This window comes from Rhinoderma darwinii, chromosome 13, assembly GCF_050947455.1.
Source record: "Rhinoderma darwinii isolate aRhiDar2 chromosome 13, aRhiDar2.hap1, whole genome shotgun sequence".
Taxonomy (NCBI): domain Eukaryota; kingdom Metazoa; phylum Chordata; class Amphibia; order Anura; family Rhinodermatidae; genus Rhinoderma; species Rhinoderma darwinii.
Genome location: NC_134699.1, coordinates 54,482,508 through 54,498,032, shown reverse-complemented (window position 1 = coordinate 54,498,032; position 15,525 = coordinate 54,482,508). Strand labels below are relative to the sequence as shown.

Here is a 15,525-nt window from a genome sequence, read left to right as displayed (position 1 = left end):
GAGGAGGGGGCCAGGACGTGTAGAGATTCTTCATCAGTGGTGCCCAACCTGTGCCTCTCCAGGTGTTGCAAAACTACAACTCCAAGCAATGCCCAGATATGATGGGAGTTGTAGTTCTGCAGCTGGAGAGCCACAGGTCTAGATGAAGACCTCCAGTGCCCCTCATGACCATTTTCCCACTGACATCACTAGGTTTTAATGAGTTTTTCTAAATTGCCCAAATTTTGGATGTTCCTTTATTTAATTCTATTGGTCAGATGTTACAATATATCCTTATATCAGAAATTGGAGAAGTAAAAAAAAATTAACAATTGGAAAAAAAAACGCAGGCTGGAAAAAGCGCTTGAGTCACTGCCGTGTGTTCACTTTTCAGCGTTTGCTTCAGGGGCGATGAACCGGTTAAACAGGAATGGGGCGGGGCGATCGGGGCCGTCAATCACGGAGCCGGCTTGCATCTGGTGTGTGTGGGGGTGATTGGCGGGAGGTGGGTGACGTCAGAAAGGGGGCGGTGATATGTGTGGTAAATTGAGGAGGGGCGGGGTGTAGAGCCGGGCTACATGGAGAGTGGGGCGCTCAGTGGTGCCAGTGTCCGGGGCTCTGCCAGCTGCCCTTCCGATGAGGACTCCATCTGTCCGGTTATCACCGCCTGTGATCTGTCCTGAAGCGGGTCAGCAATGGTGGCCAGGGAATTAAAACGGTAGGTGATGGAGAGGGGCTGGGATGCGGGGGCTTCGTTCTTCCCGGATTGTGGAAGGGAGGAGGGGGCTCCATTCTTCACGGGCAGCAGCATGCTGCCTGCTCCTCCACCGCCTGCCCCCACCCAGCACAGTGTGCAGCACAGCCCTGCTCATTCATTGACATGTCGGAGAGATGAAGCCCACGCTGGCACCATGGATGACTACTCCGCTCATCGCCCTATTGGGAGTTGTTCTGCTTTGTTCTCCATGATGATTGTTACATCTGCTGCCTGGACATCTGCCCATGTCTCCTGGTGTCATAATATAAAGTACAGACCATGGCACTAATGACCAGACTGATCCTCATCCCGCGTCTTCTGATGTCATCATACATAGACCATGGCACTAATGCCCAGACTGATCCTCTTCCCGCGTCTCCTGATGTCATCATACATAGACCATGGCACTAAGGACCAGACTGGTCCTCATCCCGCGTCTTCTGATGTCATCATACATAGACCATGGCACTAATGCCCAGACTGATCCTCTTCCCGCATCTTCTGATGTCATCATACATAGACCATGGCACTAATGACCAGACTGATCCTCATCCCGCGTCTTCTGATGTCATCATACATAAACCATGGTACTACTGACCAGACTGATCCTCATCCCGCGTCTTCTGATGTCATCATACATAGACCATGGCACTAATGCCCAGACTGATCCTCTTCCCGCGTCTTCTGATGTCATCATACATAGACCATGGCACTAATGACCAGACTGATCCTCTTCCCGCGTCTTCTGATGTCGTCATACATAGACCATGGCACTAATGACCAGACTGATCCTCTTCCCGCATCTTCTGATGTCGTCATACATAGACCATGGCACTAATGCCCAGACTTGTCCTCTTCCCATGTCATCATATAAAGTACAGACCATGGCACTAATAACCGAACTGGCCCTCTTCTCGTGTCGTCTGATGTCATCATATATAGACCATGGCACTAATGCCTAGACTGGTCCTCTTCTCGTGTCTCCTATACTTATTATACACAGTATAGATCATGGCACTAATTCCTTTATACCTCTATAGCTCTTGCCAATAAGACCCAAACCGGTCCTCTTCCTATCTCCTATTCTAATTATATACGTTACAGATTATGCCAGTCATCTTGTTATGCCTCCTAGTCTTCGTTTATATACAGATCTTGCCAGTGATACCCAAGTTCTCTTACCATGCTTCATATATACACCGTATAACATATAGATCATGACACTAATGCCCAGACTTGCCCTCTTACCATGTCTCATAGACACACACTGTATAACGTATATCTAATGTCACTAATGCCCAGTCTTGCCCTCTTACAGTATGTATGGTATATACCCTATAGATCATGACACTGATATCCAGCCTGGACGGCTTATTATTTCTCCTAGTATTACTGTATATACAATGTATATTATTCTACTTGTGGACAGACTGGTTCTATTACAGGAATGCGTCACATAAACACTGTATATAGTATATAATATCATGCCACTTGTAGCCTGACCAGTCCTCTTATTAAAATCTCATATCTTCTATGAACACAATGTATATCAGTCTACTTGAAGGCTTGGGACATCATACTTTTTGTTGTTGTTTTGGGTAGTTCGTATTAAATTACATTGGTTTTCTAGTAATCCTGAGATTATTCTTAGGTTGTTCCTTACTCATTTAAAATCTATTGACCTTACGCATTTCATCTATAAGTTATAGAGGAGATGTTTCCTTTAGGTTCTGCTCTTCAGATCCTGTTGGTTCTGATTCTTTACGGGTTGTTTTGTTAGATCTTTTAGTGATTCATGGGACCATTGATGGAATACTTCCAGATAATAGGAATAGACTGGTGCCCGGAAGGGGGTGATGATCTCCACTCTGGTCTAATGTCATAGGGTCAGTAGGTCTCACTGACCCCAAGAGGCTAGGTGTTCTTTTAAGGTGGCCACGTTGGACATCATTTCTTTTAGGCTGGTGGGAAGAGCAGAAGACCAGCTGGAACATGAGAATAGATGGATTACTTCATTGTGAGGAGGGGGTTAGTGGTCCTGGTGTTCTCATTGATTGGCTTCTCTATCACTGGCATGTCCAGATCTTCTCATTGGTGGACCAGCCCTCATGGAGATAAGGCCCGCCCTGACTTGGATTCATATCTTTAAACCCTGAATGATTCTTTGTTTGGACTTTAGGATTGTCTCTGGTGAAGAGCCATTCATCATGTTCTCTGTGGGAAGGTAGTGTCATTTATATTGTGGTATATAATATATATATATATATATATATATATATATATACACATATATTCTCTTCGGTCCTGGTCAGAGGGGTGGACACTCGTTTTATTATTTTCTTCTTGTTTTTACTCGTATATTTTGTTTGACTCATTAGATGTTTATTTTAGATGGTCTTTCTTACTACAAACCCTGTAGATTGTTCTTCGTGTTGTGAATGTTTTCTTTGTAACAACAAATAATAGTATCAGAAATGGAAAGCAAAGATCATTCTATTTATTATTGAGTTTATTTGCAAGTCAACACGGAAACATTGGCATTTAAGTGCTGAAAATCCAGTGTCCTGCAGTGTGATACAATGTTCTAGTGTCAGTCTGAAGAGGTGTCAGGAATTCAGGAGTGAAATATTTGACTGTATTTTTTTCAAATTTCATCCAAGATATTTAAAAATTATCTATCTCATTATCTATTTCATTATCTATCTATCTATCTCATTATCTATCTATCTATCTCATTATCTATCTATCTCATTATCTATCTCATTATCTATCTATCATTTGTTTTTTGTATCAGGTCAGCATGATTATATTACAGAATTACTATTCTTTATCAGGTACCTGTTGATTGAGAATGATTTTTAGTCCTATCATAGAAACCTGGTGACCAACCAAAGTTCACACACTATCTTGTTACACTCCATTAAAAAAAACCCTCTATTGTTCTAGAACTTCATTGATAAGAATATATCTGCTTGGCTGGAGGACTCTGATGAATTTGACTGCTTCTTACCATCACGTATTATGGGATACAATGACATTGATAAACAGCAGATGGCTCATTGTCTAGTTTTCAGCATTTTACGTCCGCTCCTCCAGAACATCTTGCCAGTTTTTACCCTGGTTTAGAACCCACCATCCGTCTGCTGTAAATAGACTTTTTATGTGTTATGTGATGAGTAATGGGTTTCTACATAGCTGATGTAGTCTATGGGCGAATCTGTAAATTTTATATATATATTTTATACCTGTTGCTCTATATAGTTCCAATTTATTCCACATTCGAGAGCAGTGCTCTACAACCCTGGTGTTTCCGCTGTTCCAAAACTACTACTTCTCAGCATTCATAATTTCACATTCAATTTTCTCAGTCCACATAACTTTTCCCAGGTCTCCGATGTCCAGTCTCCATGTTCTAGGGCAAATGTTTTTTCTGTCTTGTCTGTTTCCTTTTCTCAGTAACGGCTTCTTGACCGCTACATATCCGTTCCGACCTGTACTATTGACTTGTCTACTCACAGAGGAAGACTGGACAAAAACATCTTTGACATTTTTTTAACGTGTGAAACGACAATGAATTTGGATTTTCTCTTATTTCTTAAAATTGAAATATTTTAGGACCGTTGGCGACCGTCTTTGTGGTCCATTAGGTGTTTTGCGGTTGTTAATAGTCCCATTTTCTTTATTTTTTACTACTTTTTTGAACTTCAGCTTAGGAGACTGAGTACTTTACTTTCCTTGTACTTTATCCTTCCTATTCAAGGGACTAATATCACTAAAGGGGGTTTACACCGGGCGATTATCGGGCAGACAAGCGTTCATAGAACGCTCGTTGCTGATAATTGCCCTGTGTAAACAGGGCAGCGATCGGCAGATGAACGGGCAAATCCTCGATCATCTGCTGATCGTATAATTTTAAAAAAGTAAAATATTATCGTTGTCGGCAGCGCATCTCCCTGTGATCGCTCGTCCCCATCCATAGCTCCGTGTGACAGGAGCAAACAAGCGCCAATCAATGATGTCTCGTTGATCGGCGCTCGCTGCACCGACCAAAATTGGCCGGTGTAATAGGGGCTTTATGCATGCTCATCCAGAGATAAGATTCACTGCCCGATTAAAATATTCTCTGATCTCTTACGCGTTTCTGCACCACATATATATTGGATGCATCTTCAGGGGTATAAATGTTAACAGGCAAGTTTGCGAATACCGGTCTGCAAATCTGCCAGGAAGAGGTTCTTTTACACTGTCCCATTTTGGCCGTGAAAACAAGCGCCGATCAACGAGACAGCTAATTTGCTCCTTTCACACGGAACTATGCATGGGGACAAGCACTTGTTACTCCATTCACTCGTCCCCATACATTTCTATTATGTTGGCAGCGCATCTCCCGGTTTACAAACGTGCTGCCGACAAAGTTAATATTTTAGGCTGACGAAACGATACGATCACCCGATGAACTGACGATGCTTATACTAGATAAAGAATAAATTGTTCTGATCGCTTCATTGTGTCTCTAAATTTGAATGGTTTCAAGCCGCTTCTAGATTACGAAGCAACCAGGGACGCTTGAGCGTCTGGGTGTGTGATTGGTAGTCACAGACTAGGGGAAGATGTCCTATCCCGGGACCTTATTCTGGTGTACTTAGTCGGGATTTGACACCAGTCTCGATGACCTCATCCAAGGGCCCGGCCTTAGCCTTAAAATACTTTTTCTTTTTCTGAACACTGAAAAATGAATAATTTGTAAAGGAGAGCTCCAATCTGGACAACCCACTTTCTAAATGCTGCCATGCCAGGTGTAGGCAGCTACAAATGTACATGGTTGCGACAAGTCCTTCAGAGTGGGAGCAGCTCTCTGTTTTCAGGAGTTCCCGACTCTGACTTGCATATAAGGGCAGGGCCAGCTTCAGGTTTATGTGGGCCCTTGGGCAACACAGACTTAGTGGGCCCCTTTGCGGTGTAACTCACGGTGGCAGTAAAATGGCAGAAAACTTTGCGCCCCCATATAGAAATTAGGCTGTGTTTATGCCCCCTTATAGAACTTAGGCCCCCAGTTTGTACCCCCATAAATTTAGTGGCCTCTGTACATAGTGCCATTATTTTCAATGAACCCGGACCACAGAACACGGCCGTAATAAGACAGGTCTGTTCTTTCTGCGGTGCGGGCTCCCGGGCCGTGCACGGACCGTAAAAACTACGGTCGTGTGCATGGCCCCATAGAAATGAATGGGGTCGCAATTGTACCGTGGATTTTCAGGGGGAATTGCGGCCACAAAAGCACGTTCGTGTGCATGGGGCCTTATTCTGTGATCAGTAAAATACTAATAAACTGGTGGCAGATTGTCTGGACTATGACTTGTTAAGCCTCCCGTTCTCAAAGTTTTCTGCAGATTATTTTTACCTATACAATGTATTTTCTATACATGAGCATTAGATTTTTTTTTTAAATATATGAATATTTCAGATTAATAAATGGTAACCGCTTTACTGTAAAGCAAGTGACCCTGGCAATCAGCTGAAGCATAGTATTACATAGTCGCTCTGACAGCTCTAGCTAATAGATGAGGGCCCCGAGCACCGTACCCACCACTCATGGAGTCCATATGCCCTTGGACAGTTGGTTCAATCATATTAATGGGCACTAATAAGTTACATATTTATTTACCTTTTTCACCACCCCTGAAAGACGATCTACAGGATTCTAAATGCTCATGTGACACCAGATTCAAGATACACTCTATGGACAAAAGTATTGGGACACCCCTCAATCATGGAATTCAGGTGTTTTATTCAGTCCCGTTGCCACAGGTGTATAAAATCCGGCACTCGCCATTCTAGATATTTAACTACGAGTGGTATTATTGCAAAGTGGAAGTGAACCACAGCCACGAAGTGCAAACCACGTAAAGTTACAGTGCGGGATCGCCAAGTACTGAGGCCCTTGGTGAATAAATGTCGCCAGCGCTCTGCTGACTCAATAACTGCAGAGTTTATTCAATAAAAAGAGGGTATAAAAAATAATTTGCTTCCACAGTGGTATTTCCAGGGAATGCAGGTCCAGGTTTTCATTTGGGTGCACAATCCTTTATTCTGATTCTCATTGCAAGTATTGGGCATTATCACACGCAGGTCAATGGATTTATTCGCGGACGTTCTCTGGACTTTTTACATTTTTCTTTGATTTCGTCTTGAATGCGCCAGAAATGGTTTGTGAATTGTACGCTGTGCCGTGTATACGAATCAGATAAGCAGTTTTGTGTGTCTGGAGCGCTATTAGCAGATGTCTCCAGGGCTTGTGGCAACCTCACGTAACCTTTAGCACACTTGGATCACTGAGACTTGACACAGGATTTTGCTGGTTTCCTCATCGGCTTTTGAAAGAGAAATTCTGGATTTCTCTGACTTGTGTAATCTGAAATAGTTTTATTTTTTTCTACCATTCATTATTTATTCAGCAAATGTAATCTCTGGCATATCGCTCCATTACTTTGTCATTTCTTGTAACTTTTTTTTTTTTTTTTTCTTGAAGCCGCCAGCAAGCTGCTGTTGACTGATCTTTTTATTTAGTACACTGTAATGTAGTGTTGTAAATGTTCATTGCTAGCCATTTGAAAGAAAACTATTCAGGGTATGTCACGACTTAAATGGGTTTCGCCGGGGTGTCAGTGGTTTTACCGGAAACAATAGCACAGCGTGCCGCGCTATCGTTTCCGTTAATTTCTGCGATGGAGGCCCCTAATAGAGCCTGCTACGCAGATGTGAACAGGCCCTTAACTGAGAGTTCCCCAATAGGGTATTTTGAAAATGGGTTTTCTAAACCAGAAAAGGGTAGAGTCTTTGTAAGAAAGTCAGGTTTTGGCTGCACGCAGACCCTGCTACGTTGAACCGTACCCTAAAGGTGTTTTATGGTGGTACCACTGTGTCCATGCAGGGAAGAGACCAAGGGCATCTATTAAAGGGATTTTGCAGGATTAGAAAAACATGGCGGCTTTCTACCCCAAACAGTGCCACAACTGTCCAAGGTTTGTGTCTGATATTGCACATAAGCTCTATTCAAGTGAATGGGTTTGAGATGCAATACCACACACAACCTGTAGACTGGTGTGGCGCTGTTTTTGGAAGAAATTTAGTTAAGTTCGTTAGACACATGAACAGAGCGTAAGAAAGGCTGGTTGCCCAGTTTGAGAGGGAAAAAGGATTAAGCACTGGGGCAAGAATATCTTGGGGGGCTAGGGGGACTGGTGGTCAATGTCTCCATGCTGGAGTTGAAGATTTTGCAGCTAGGATAGGACCACTAATGTGCTGGCGACAAAAGTGTGACAACAAAGGCTTCTCTCCGTGTATCGCCATCTTCAGACTGTCCAGTTTGATGCTACTGTGACTCCATTTAAGGGGGTTTTGTACGACCGGACAACTGATGACCTACCAGTATATAATCGGTGCGGGTCCGACACCCATACCCTACACCGATCAGCTGCTCCGGTTGCCTCCGGGCGCCGGATATCTTGAAGAGTATGCAGTAGTTGGAGCCGGAAGCAAATGGCTCCGACCACTATATAGCGGCCATCTGCTTCCGGCATGGACGTCTGGTGCCCGGAGGCAGCTGGAGCAACTGATCGGTGCGAGGTCCGAGTCGCAGACCCCCATTGATCATATACTAATGACCTATCCTGTGGATAGGTCATCAGTTATCCGGTTGTGGTCAGCCCCTTTAAGTAACAGCTTCATGACTAAAGGGGGTTTTCTGTCTTTTAATGAGATTTTGTCACCTCTCCTGACATGTTTGTTTTAGTAAATAATTGCATTTATCCTAAAATAGCAATTGTGGAACTTTTTTTTTTCTTTTTTTTTTTTTTCTCTGAGTTGTATTGTTCCTCTGTTATTCCTCCTGGAAATGAATGAATAAATTGGCAACAGGATGTTACCATTTCTCTCGTTGATGGGGTGTGTCCCTACAGTGTTAGACTGTCTAGGGACACCGACTATTGACAAGGGGAATTTTAACGGCCAGTTATCCATTTTTTATTTTTTTATTTTTTTTTCATAAATAGCCAGGAGGAGTAAGAGAGGAAGGACATAAAGCAAAGTTTTAAGAAAAGGTGCTCCAGCAGAATTTCATGGGGAATACAAGTATTTAGTAACGCAGACATGTCAGGAGAGGTGACGGGTCCCGATTTAAGAATTCTTATCAGACTCAGTACGTTTTAAGGAATAGTAACATTTTGTACTAGCCGTGCGGTAAGCCCACACACTGGCAAGACTTATCGAGTAGCAAGGAAGATAATTATATAGCAAATTCCTCGGCTGGATGAAAAAAAAGCTAAGCTAAAGCAGCGTTTAAAGATAAATAGGATTACACAAAAATATTACCCATTGTTCCTCTGAGGGATTACTCCCACTCCTGTATTACAGCCGAGGTGGCTAAGAACATTTTTTTTTTTTTTTAAATTCTAATTTGAGATCAGGTGGTTTGTCACCTGCTTGGGTGTAAAAACTTTCTAAGGCAGTATTCACACGACCGGGTGTCAAATCGGCCGTGAAAAACTGCTGTTTTTCACTGCTAATTTGCACCGGTGCGGAACCCGTTTTCACGGATTCCTCATAGACTTCAGTCTATTGAGGGATCCAGGAAAATGGGCAAAAATACGACACGTTCCCACTGTCTGTTAAAAAGATGGCCGTGTTAATAGCCCCATAGACATGCATTGATTTTTAATGCAGCCAATAAAACGCCCGTCACACTGCCGATTAAACCTGTCGTCTGAATAAGGCCTAAGGCTTTATTTTTGTAGAAAGTTTATTCTCTATTTATACAGTATATCAGTGTTCCCAAACCAGTGTTCTAGAATTCCTTCAGCAGAATACTGGCTGCTGTCCTTATGATATCCGTCAAATTGGATGGATATTTCATGGTTTGTTTTGTTTTTTGGCAGTCATATGAAAGTGTCCCTTCACTGTCCGAACCATGCTGATACGATTTGAAGGTGTAGGGACACACTCTTTCAGCATCGATCGGACCCAGTCAGATTGTGTAGGGACACTCCACATTGACAAGCAAAATGGGGACACCCAGTTTTAACTTTTCCATACAATTCCAGGAGGGAACGGCACAATGCCGCTCCAGGATTGTTATTTCATGGGGAATTCAAGTATTTACTAAAAAAAAGACCTTTCAGGAGAGCCGACGGGTCGTCTTTATGACGAAATGACTTGAACTGTGACACGTGGTGTGGTCAGCCTTACAATTTGGCAGCTCTTGCAGTCTTTCCATATGGACCATCCACATTTTCGTAATTTCCATGCACTATCATCTTTTTGCAACTTGCAAATCATTTTGAGCAAGTGCTTTGAATGTTCAAGCCGAAGAACTCAACCACTTCTGGGGAAGTAAGGCTGCTAGACTGGGTCATGGTGGCCTTGGAAATCCATTCATGACGTCTCTGATTTGCATTTCGAGTGATTATATAAATAAACGTGTAGTAAGTCATTGTACTTTGCATTCGAGTCATTCGGATGTGAACTTTGCTGCCGGCTGAACAATAGGCATACTTTTTACTTATCACTTGTGGTTGCGCTCATACACAATTATTATGTTGTGCTAATACAATGGTCAGACTGAAATCTGGGCTAAAGGCTCGCCTTGTAGAAAAGACCACATTGGAATGGGCCAAACATCGAATACAGGTACAGCAGTGAGAGGCTCCAGCACGTTTTAAAGAGGACCTGTCACAAGGTCATATAAGTTAAACTGGTTAACTGACCTGAATAGCGCGGTCTCCCTGATTCCAGCGCTGTTTTTCTTTTTTTCCTGGACCCCCCTGTTCCAGAGATATGGCCCACTGTTGGGTTGGCTCCCTGTATGCTAATTTGATGTAGTTAGCCAACAGGGTGTGAACTACTCTCAAGCTGCCTCGCGCTGATTGGCCAGAATCAGAGGCAGGGAAGCTAGCTCCATCCTGTTGACTAAAAAATAGCATAGAAGGGGCAAACACAACAGTGGGTCATATCTCTGGAACTGTGGGGTCCAGGAAAAAAAGAAAAACAGCACTGGAATCAGGGAGACAGCGCTATTCAGATAAGTTACCAGTTCAACTTATAGGACCTAGTGACAGGTCCTCTTTAGGATCAGATCTTTTCCACAGGCAGATTAGTGTTCAAGTTACAACCAGAAAACATTTGTGTAATTATAATAATTTACTGTTTGTCACTTGGAATTTTCTAGTCCTTTAGACGTATGAGTTTACAAAACCGTTTTAATCTTTAGGCCCCATGCACACGACCGTATATGTAATCACGCTCCGTGATTACGGGCACGGACGGCCGTGGACTATTTTCGGCCCGTGCTCCCATTATAGAGTATGCGAGCACGGTCCGTAAAATAAAAAAATAGGACATGTCCTATTTTTTACAGAAGGTTTCTACAGCCCGGACACCTTCCCGGAAATATACACGAAGGTGTCCGTGAACAATAGAAGTGAATGGGTCCATAATTGCAAACTAAATCTACGGCCGTGTGCATGGGGCCTGACGATTTCATATTTTTGGGACATTTGGTTAATACAAAGTTATGTTCTCAAACTAGACTAAAAATGTTATGCAACCGGCTGGACGTGTGCGTGCGTGCGTTATATCAATCTCCTGTTATTGCTAAGCTTCATATAGCAATGTCCCTCATGATCCTGTATTAAAATACTATGCTCCATTCCTGGCCCCAGCTACTAGAAAAAGGGTTATAGAAGATTTTTCTATCATAGAAAGTGATGCCATATTTCTAGGATGTCCTTTTACTTTCTGATCGGTGGGTGTCTGACAGTTAGGACCCTGTCGACCTTGAATGGAGCTGTGGCGCAGTTCCTTGCAGAGCAGGTGGCCAGGAAAACCGCAGGGCCAAACCAGCAGTCCTGGCTGTCGGACCCCAACCAATTAGAAAATGATAGCATTTTGGAAGGATATGCTATCACTTTCTATGATCGGATAAGTATAAAAGTTGTAGTATTACATCATCCATTGTATTCACACTACTTATTTTGGCATAACATGCCATAAATGTCCAATAGATGAGGGTCCCACCTCTGGGACCTGCACCCATCTCTAGAATGGGGCTCCTTGACCCCCACCCTACCTTGTCCGGCTCCCGCTGTTCCCCGGCTACTGTCTGATAAGGTCAGCGAGCTCTGCTTTTTCCGTAGTTCCCACATAAATGAATAGGAGTTACGGCAACAGGATAGCATGGCGAGCTATGCTATTTCCGTAACTTGGGCGCTATGGAAAAAGCCTAGCTCACCATGCTACGGTGTTTCTGTTTCTCCCATCACTTCTATGAGAGTTGTGGAAACCGTTTAGCTAGTTAAGGAGTTACGGAAACGGTTTCTGTACTTCCGACCACCTCGTCAGACAGTGGGCAGGGAACAGCGGGTGCGGGGCAAGATAGGGCACGGGTTAGAGTCCCTCATTCCAGAAATAGGTGTGGGTCACAATGCTGTTGATATGCCACAAACGTCCAAGGTGGGAAAACCCCTTTAATACACATACAGATCACTATCGGCCAAACGCTCTACCCGTACACACGCAAGTTCGGCTTAGTGTACATATGTGCTGAAAAAGAAGGGAGAGTACGACACAGCTAGACACCTTTGGCAGCCACTTAGGGATCGGGCATGAAATCCAACTGGCTGATCATACTCTCGTCGGAGATCTGTCGTCTGTGGAGAGTCAGGAGGCCACCATACACTTTAGATAGTCGGCCATAATCCATTAACCTAATGTGTATGGCAACACAAGCTCTAGCAAAAGAGAAAAAGGTTAAGAAAATAAGGAATATATCATTTCAGGTATAAAGTGCACTTATAACATTGGATAAGGAGTTTTATATCCTCTGTAACGTGGCTCCAATCCAGAACTTCACTTTAATTACTCTTCACATTGGGGTTTTATAGTAAAAAGATATTGCTCTTTTAAAGGGCACCATGTAGACTTCACATCTGTAACTACAGCTATAGTATAATAATAGGTCATGGAAAATCGAAGCCGGGCATGTGTACTCATGCCTTTACTTCATCGCCCACACGGTGTGGAATGGGAGAAATCCTTATACAACATCCGGAAACTTCTTCAGGATCGTACACTGCCCTGTTCTAGGCATGGTCTATACCAGTTATCCCTCCAGTCACTCGATCACTGAGTGATCTGTCTGTTCCTGCCTTCATGTAGAATACTGACTCAGTTCAAGAAAATGTAAAGAGAATGTAGTCCGTGCCCCAGGCACAATTTATGTAAATAGTTCTACTCTAAAAGAAAAAGGAACTTCTACAAAAAATGCCTAGTACAGCTAAACATACCTAGGCCAGTCATGCTATTTTAGACCGAGTTCCCATAACCATTTCTGTACCATGCCGGAGGGAAACTGATGCCAGAACTGATCTCGTGGTCGTCCAAGGGATCGTTTCCGTTGCCTCAATTGTTGCGTCGGATGTCTACGTTCGTGAGATAAAAAAACATTGCATGCAGTGCTGTTCTGTCCAGCTATGGACATCGGACCAGTGCCCAAGAATGTCATCAGTTGTGTCCAGTTCAGGCTAAAACAACTGGCTGGACGGAACTGATCTAAGTGAACCCAGCCTTACGTGGACACCAATTGATACTGGACAGAGAAAAACTAAAGGGCAGAGTGCCTCATAGGACTTTATGTAGCAATAGTCTATTGTACTTATAGGAGCAGATCGAATCTCGCTCACCTATTTGTGTTGTGTAGTAGACACGACATCTTATCAGGCTTTTTGGTATGGGTTAAAGGTGCAGCCGTCACAGGATCGTCGATTGACCGCAAAGGATCATCGGTGGAGGAAGATAGGTAAAAAATACCTGGATCTACACAACCTTAAGTAGAAAAAAACCCAGAACTGGAGTCCATAGTAGTCAAAATAAGGTTCCTTTATTAATATCTTCTACATTTACATACAATTTATGAGATTTTAATAAAGGAACCTTATTTTGACTACTATGGACTCCAGTTCTGGTTTCACCACCTGAATGTTGCGCTTATCCAGGTCTTTTTTCCTGTTTTCCCCCACTTAGGTGGGCACCAGGCATACTATTTAGCCCACTCCTTCCTCTATAGGGGTAATGTGTGTGTGTGTGTGTGTGTGTGTGTGTGCTCGTAACTGCTAAGACCATGCTAGCCAAAATTCAGGAGAGAATATATGAAGGGGTGGGGTGGGTTAAGAGAATGTGCTGGGAAAAAAAATACATAGTTCATTCATTAGTCTATTTTCCCCCGACAACCTGACTGGATACCCACAGAGTTCTGCAGTACCCCCTCATTCACATTTAGATTGTTGGGGTATCCATCCAGAATAACACATTTAGGGCTGCATTTTGTCATGTGTCCATCATTGACCGCTACATTTACAGTTTACCCTTAGAACTAGTCTACCTAAAAAGTTGAGTCCCTTTTTAAATATATTACAATTCCGCAGACTTCAGAACTAAAATCTCCCAGCATGCCTTGCTGGCTCTGTCAGCACAGAGCTTGTTCTGGTGGTTTGCATTGTGTGAAAAGTAATGTATTCCCCAGGAACTGTACAGTAATCTCTTTCACTGCATTATTGGAGCTCAGCTGAGCTGTTAGGGTTTTGTCTGACAACAAAAGTGTTGACTGTTTCCAAATGACAACTAGCGGAATTGTGAATGCAGTTCTGTACTATAATGCAGACGGTAACTCTGGCGTCAGTACAACATAGTACGATATATTTCCAAATTTCCTCAACTTTTTATGTAGATTAAATCTTTAATGAAACTGTAAAATGGTGCTCAAAGTTGGATGTACCCTTCAAAGGGGTTCTCCCAGAATTGACAATTATTACCTCTCCACAGGTGATAACTGTCATCACTGGGGCCCCAAGGTTGGGACCCCCACTGATCGCACTGTACTCTGCTGTTTCCGTCAGTCCCATAGAAAATGAATAGAGTGGCAGCTCAGATTTAAAAAGCCTCCATCCTACATCTTGATTCTCAGATTCCCCAGCTTTCTCTTCCTCTCACCTTTGCTATCAACCCCATGATACGTCAGCACAGCATCACATGACCAGCTAAAGACCATACCATTTCTGCATGCTGGGGGACACTGATTATCATTCTCTCTATATTCTTATAAATAAGCTGAGAAACCATAAGTATACAGACAGGGAGGCTGCACTATATTCTTCTACATTATACCTGTGTGACAGGAACCTGTGTAAGTATCAGTGGGAGCTGATGATAGAAGTTTCTGCCCCCCCCCCCTGTGTAATACTAGTGGGGTACAGGAACTGCTGAAGCCTGTGATGGGTGACACATAGATCTCCATAGACCCAAGTAGAGAAAGTAGTCACCGAGCCGGAGTCACACTGCTGCTAAGCAACCGTCCCAGTCCGATATATAGAGATAGAAGCAGCAAGAAAAATAACAGGACACATGGAATACCAGAATGGCACACATGGGAAACATTAGTTTTGGCCGGAGTGCCCCCTTTTAAAGGTGCATTGTGCCACCTACCTAGCACAATGCACAACACCTGTGGGGGGTAATAATGGACTACCATATTGGTTATTACTCAACTTTCCCATAGATTACAAAACGCTGAACACAATTTTACTATTTTCTTATCTTTTTATGTTCACAACGCTAGTTTTTTCCTTTATATATACAATCTGTGCGGCGAATGACAAATAAGGACGGTAAGGTTTTTCCAGATTGCCTCTGGAATTCATGGGTTACCAGCAGACACCGTCAGTGTAAAGAGTCTTTGTGGA

The 15,525-nt window shown here is 43.2% G+C and overlaps 1 protein-coding gene across 2 annotated transcripts in view; it reads left to right on the top strand.

Annotated features, from left to right (window-relative positions):
• The first annotated feature begins 520 nt into the window (after positions 1-520).
• Positions 521-15,525, top strand: part of MMD (monocyte to macrophage differentiation associated) — a 40,595-nt gene continuing 25,590 nt past the window's right edge. Inside the window, exon 1 of one of the 2 annotated variants that reach the window (XM_075846286.1) lies at positions 521-697. In XM_075846286.1, coding sequence (XP_075702401.1) covers positions 675-697 — 23 coding nt within the window. In that variant the 5' untranslated portion in view covers positions 521-674. Of the gene's footprint in view, positions 698-2,920; positions 2,961-15,525 lie in introns of those variants that run through there. The other variant, XM_075846287.1, reaches the window with a different exon arrangement.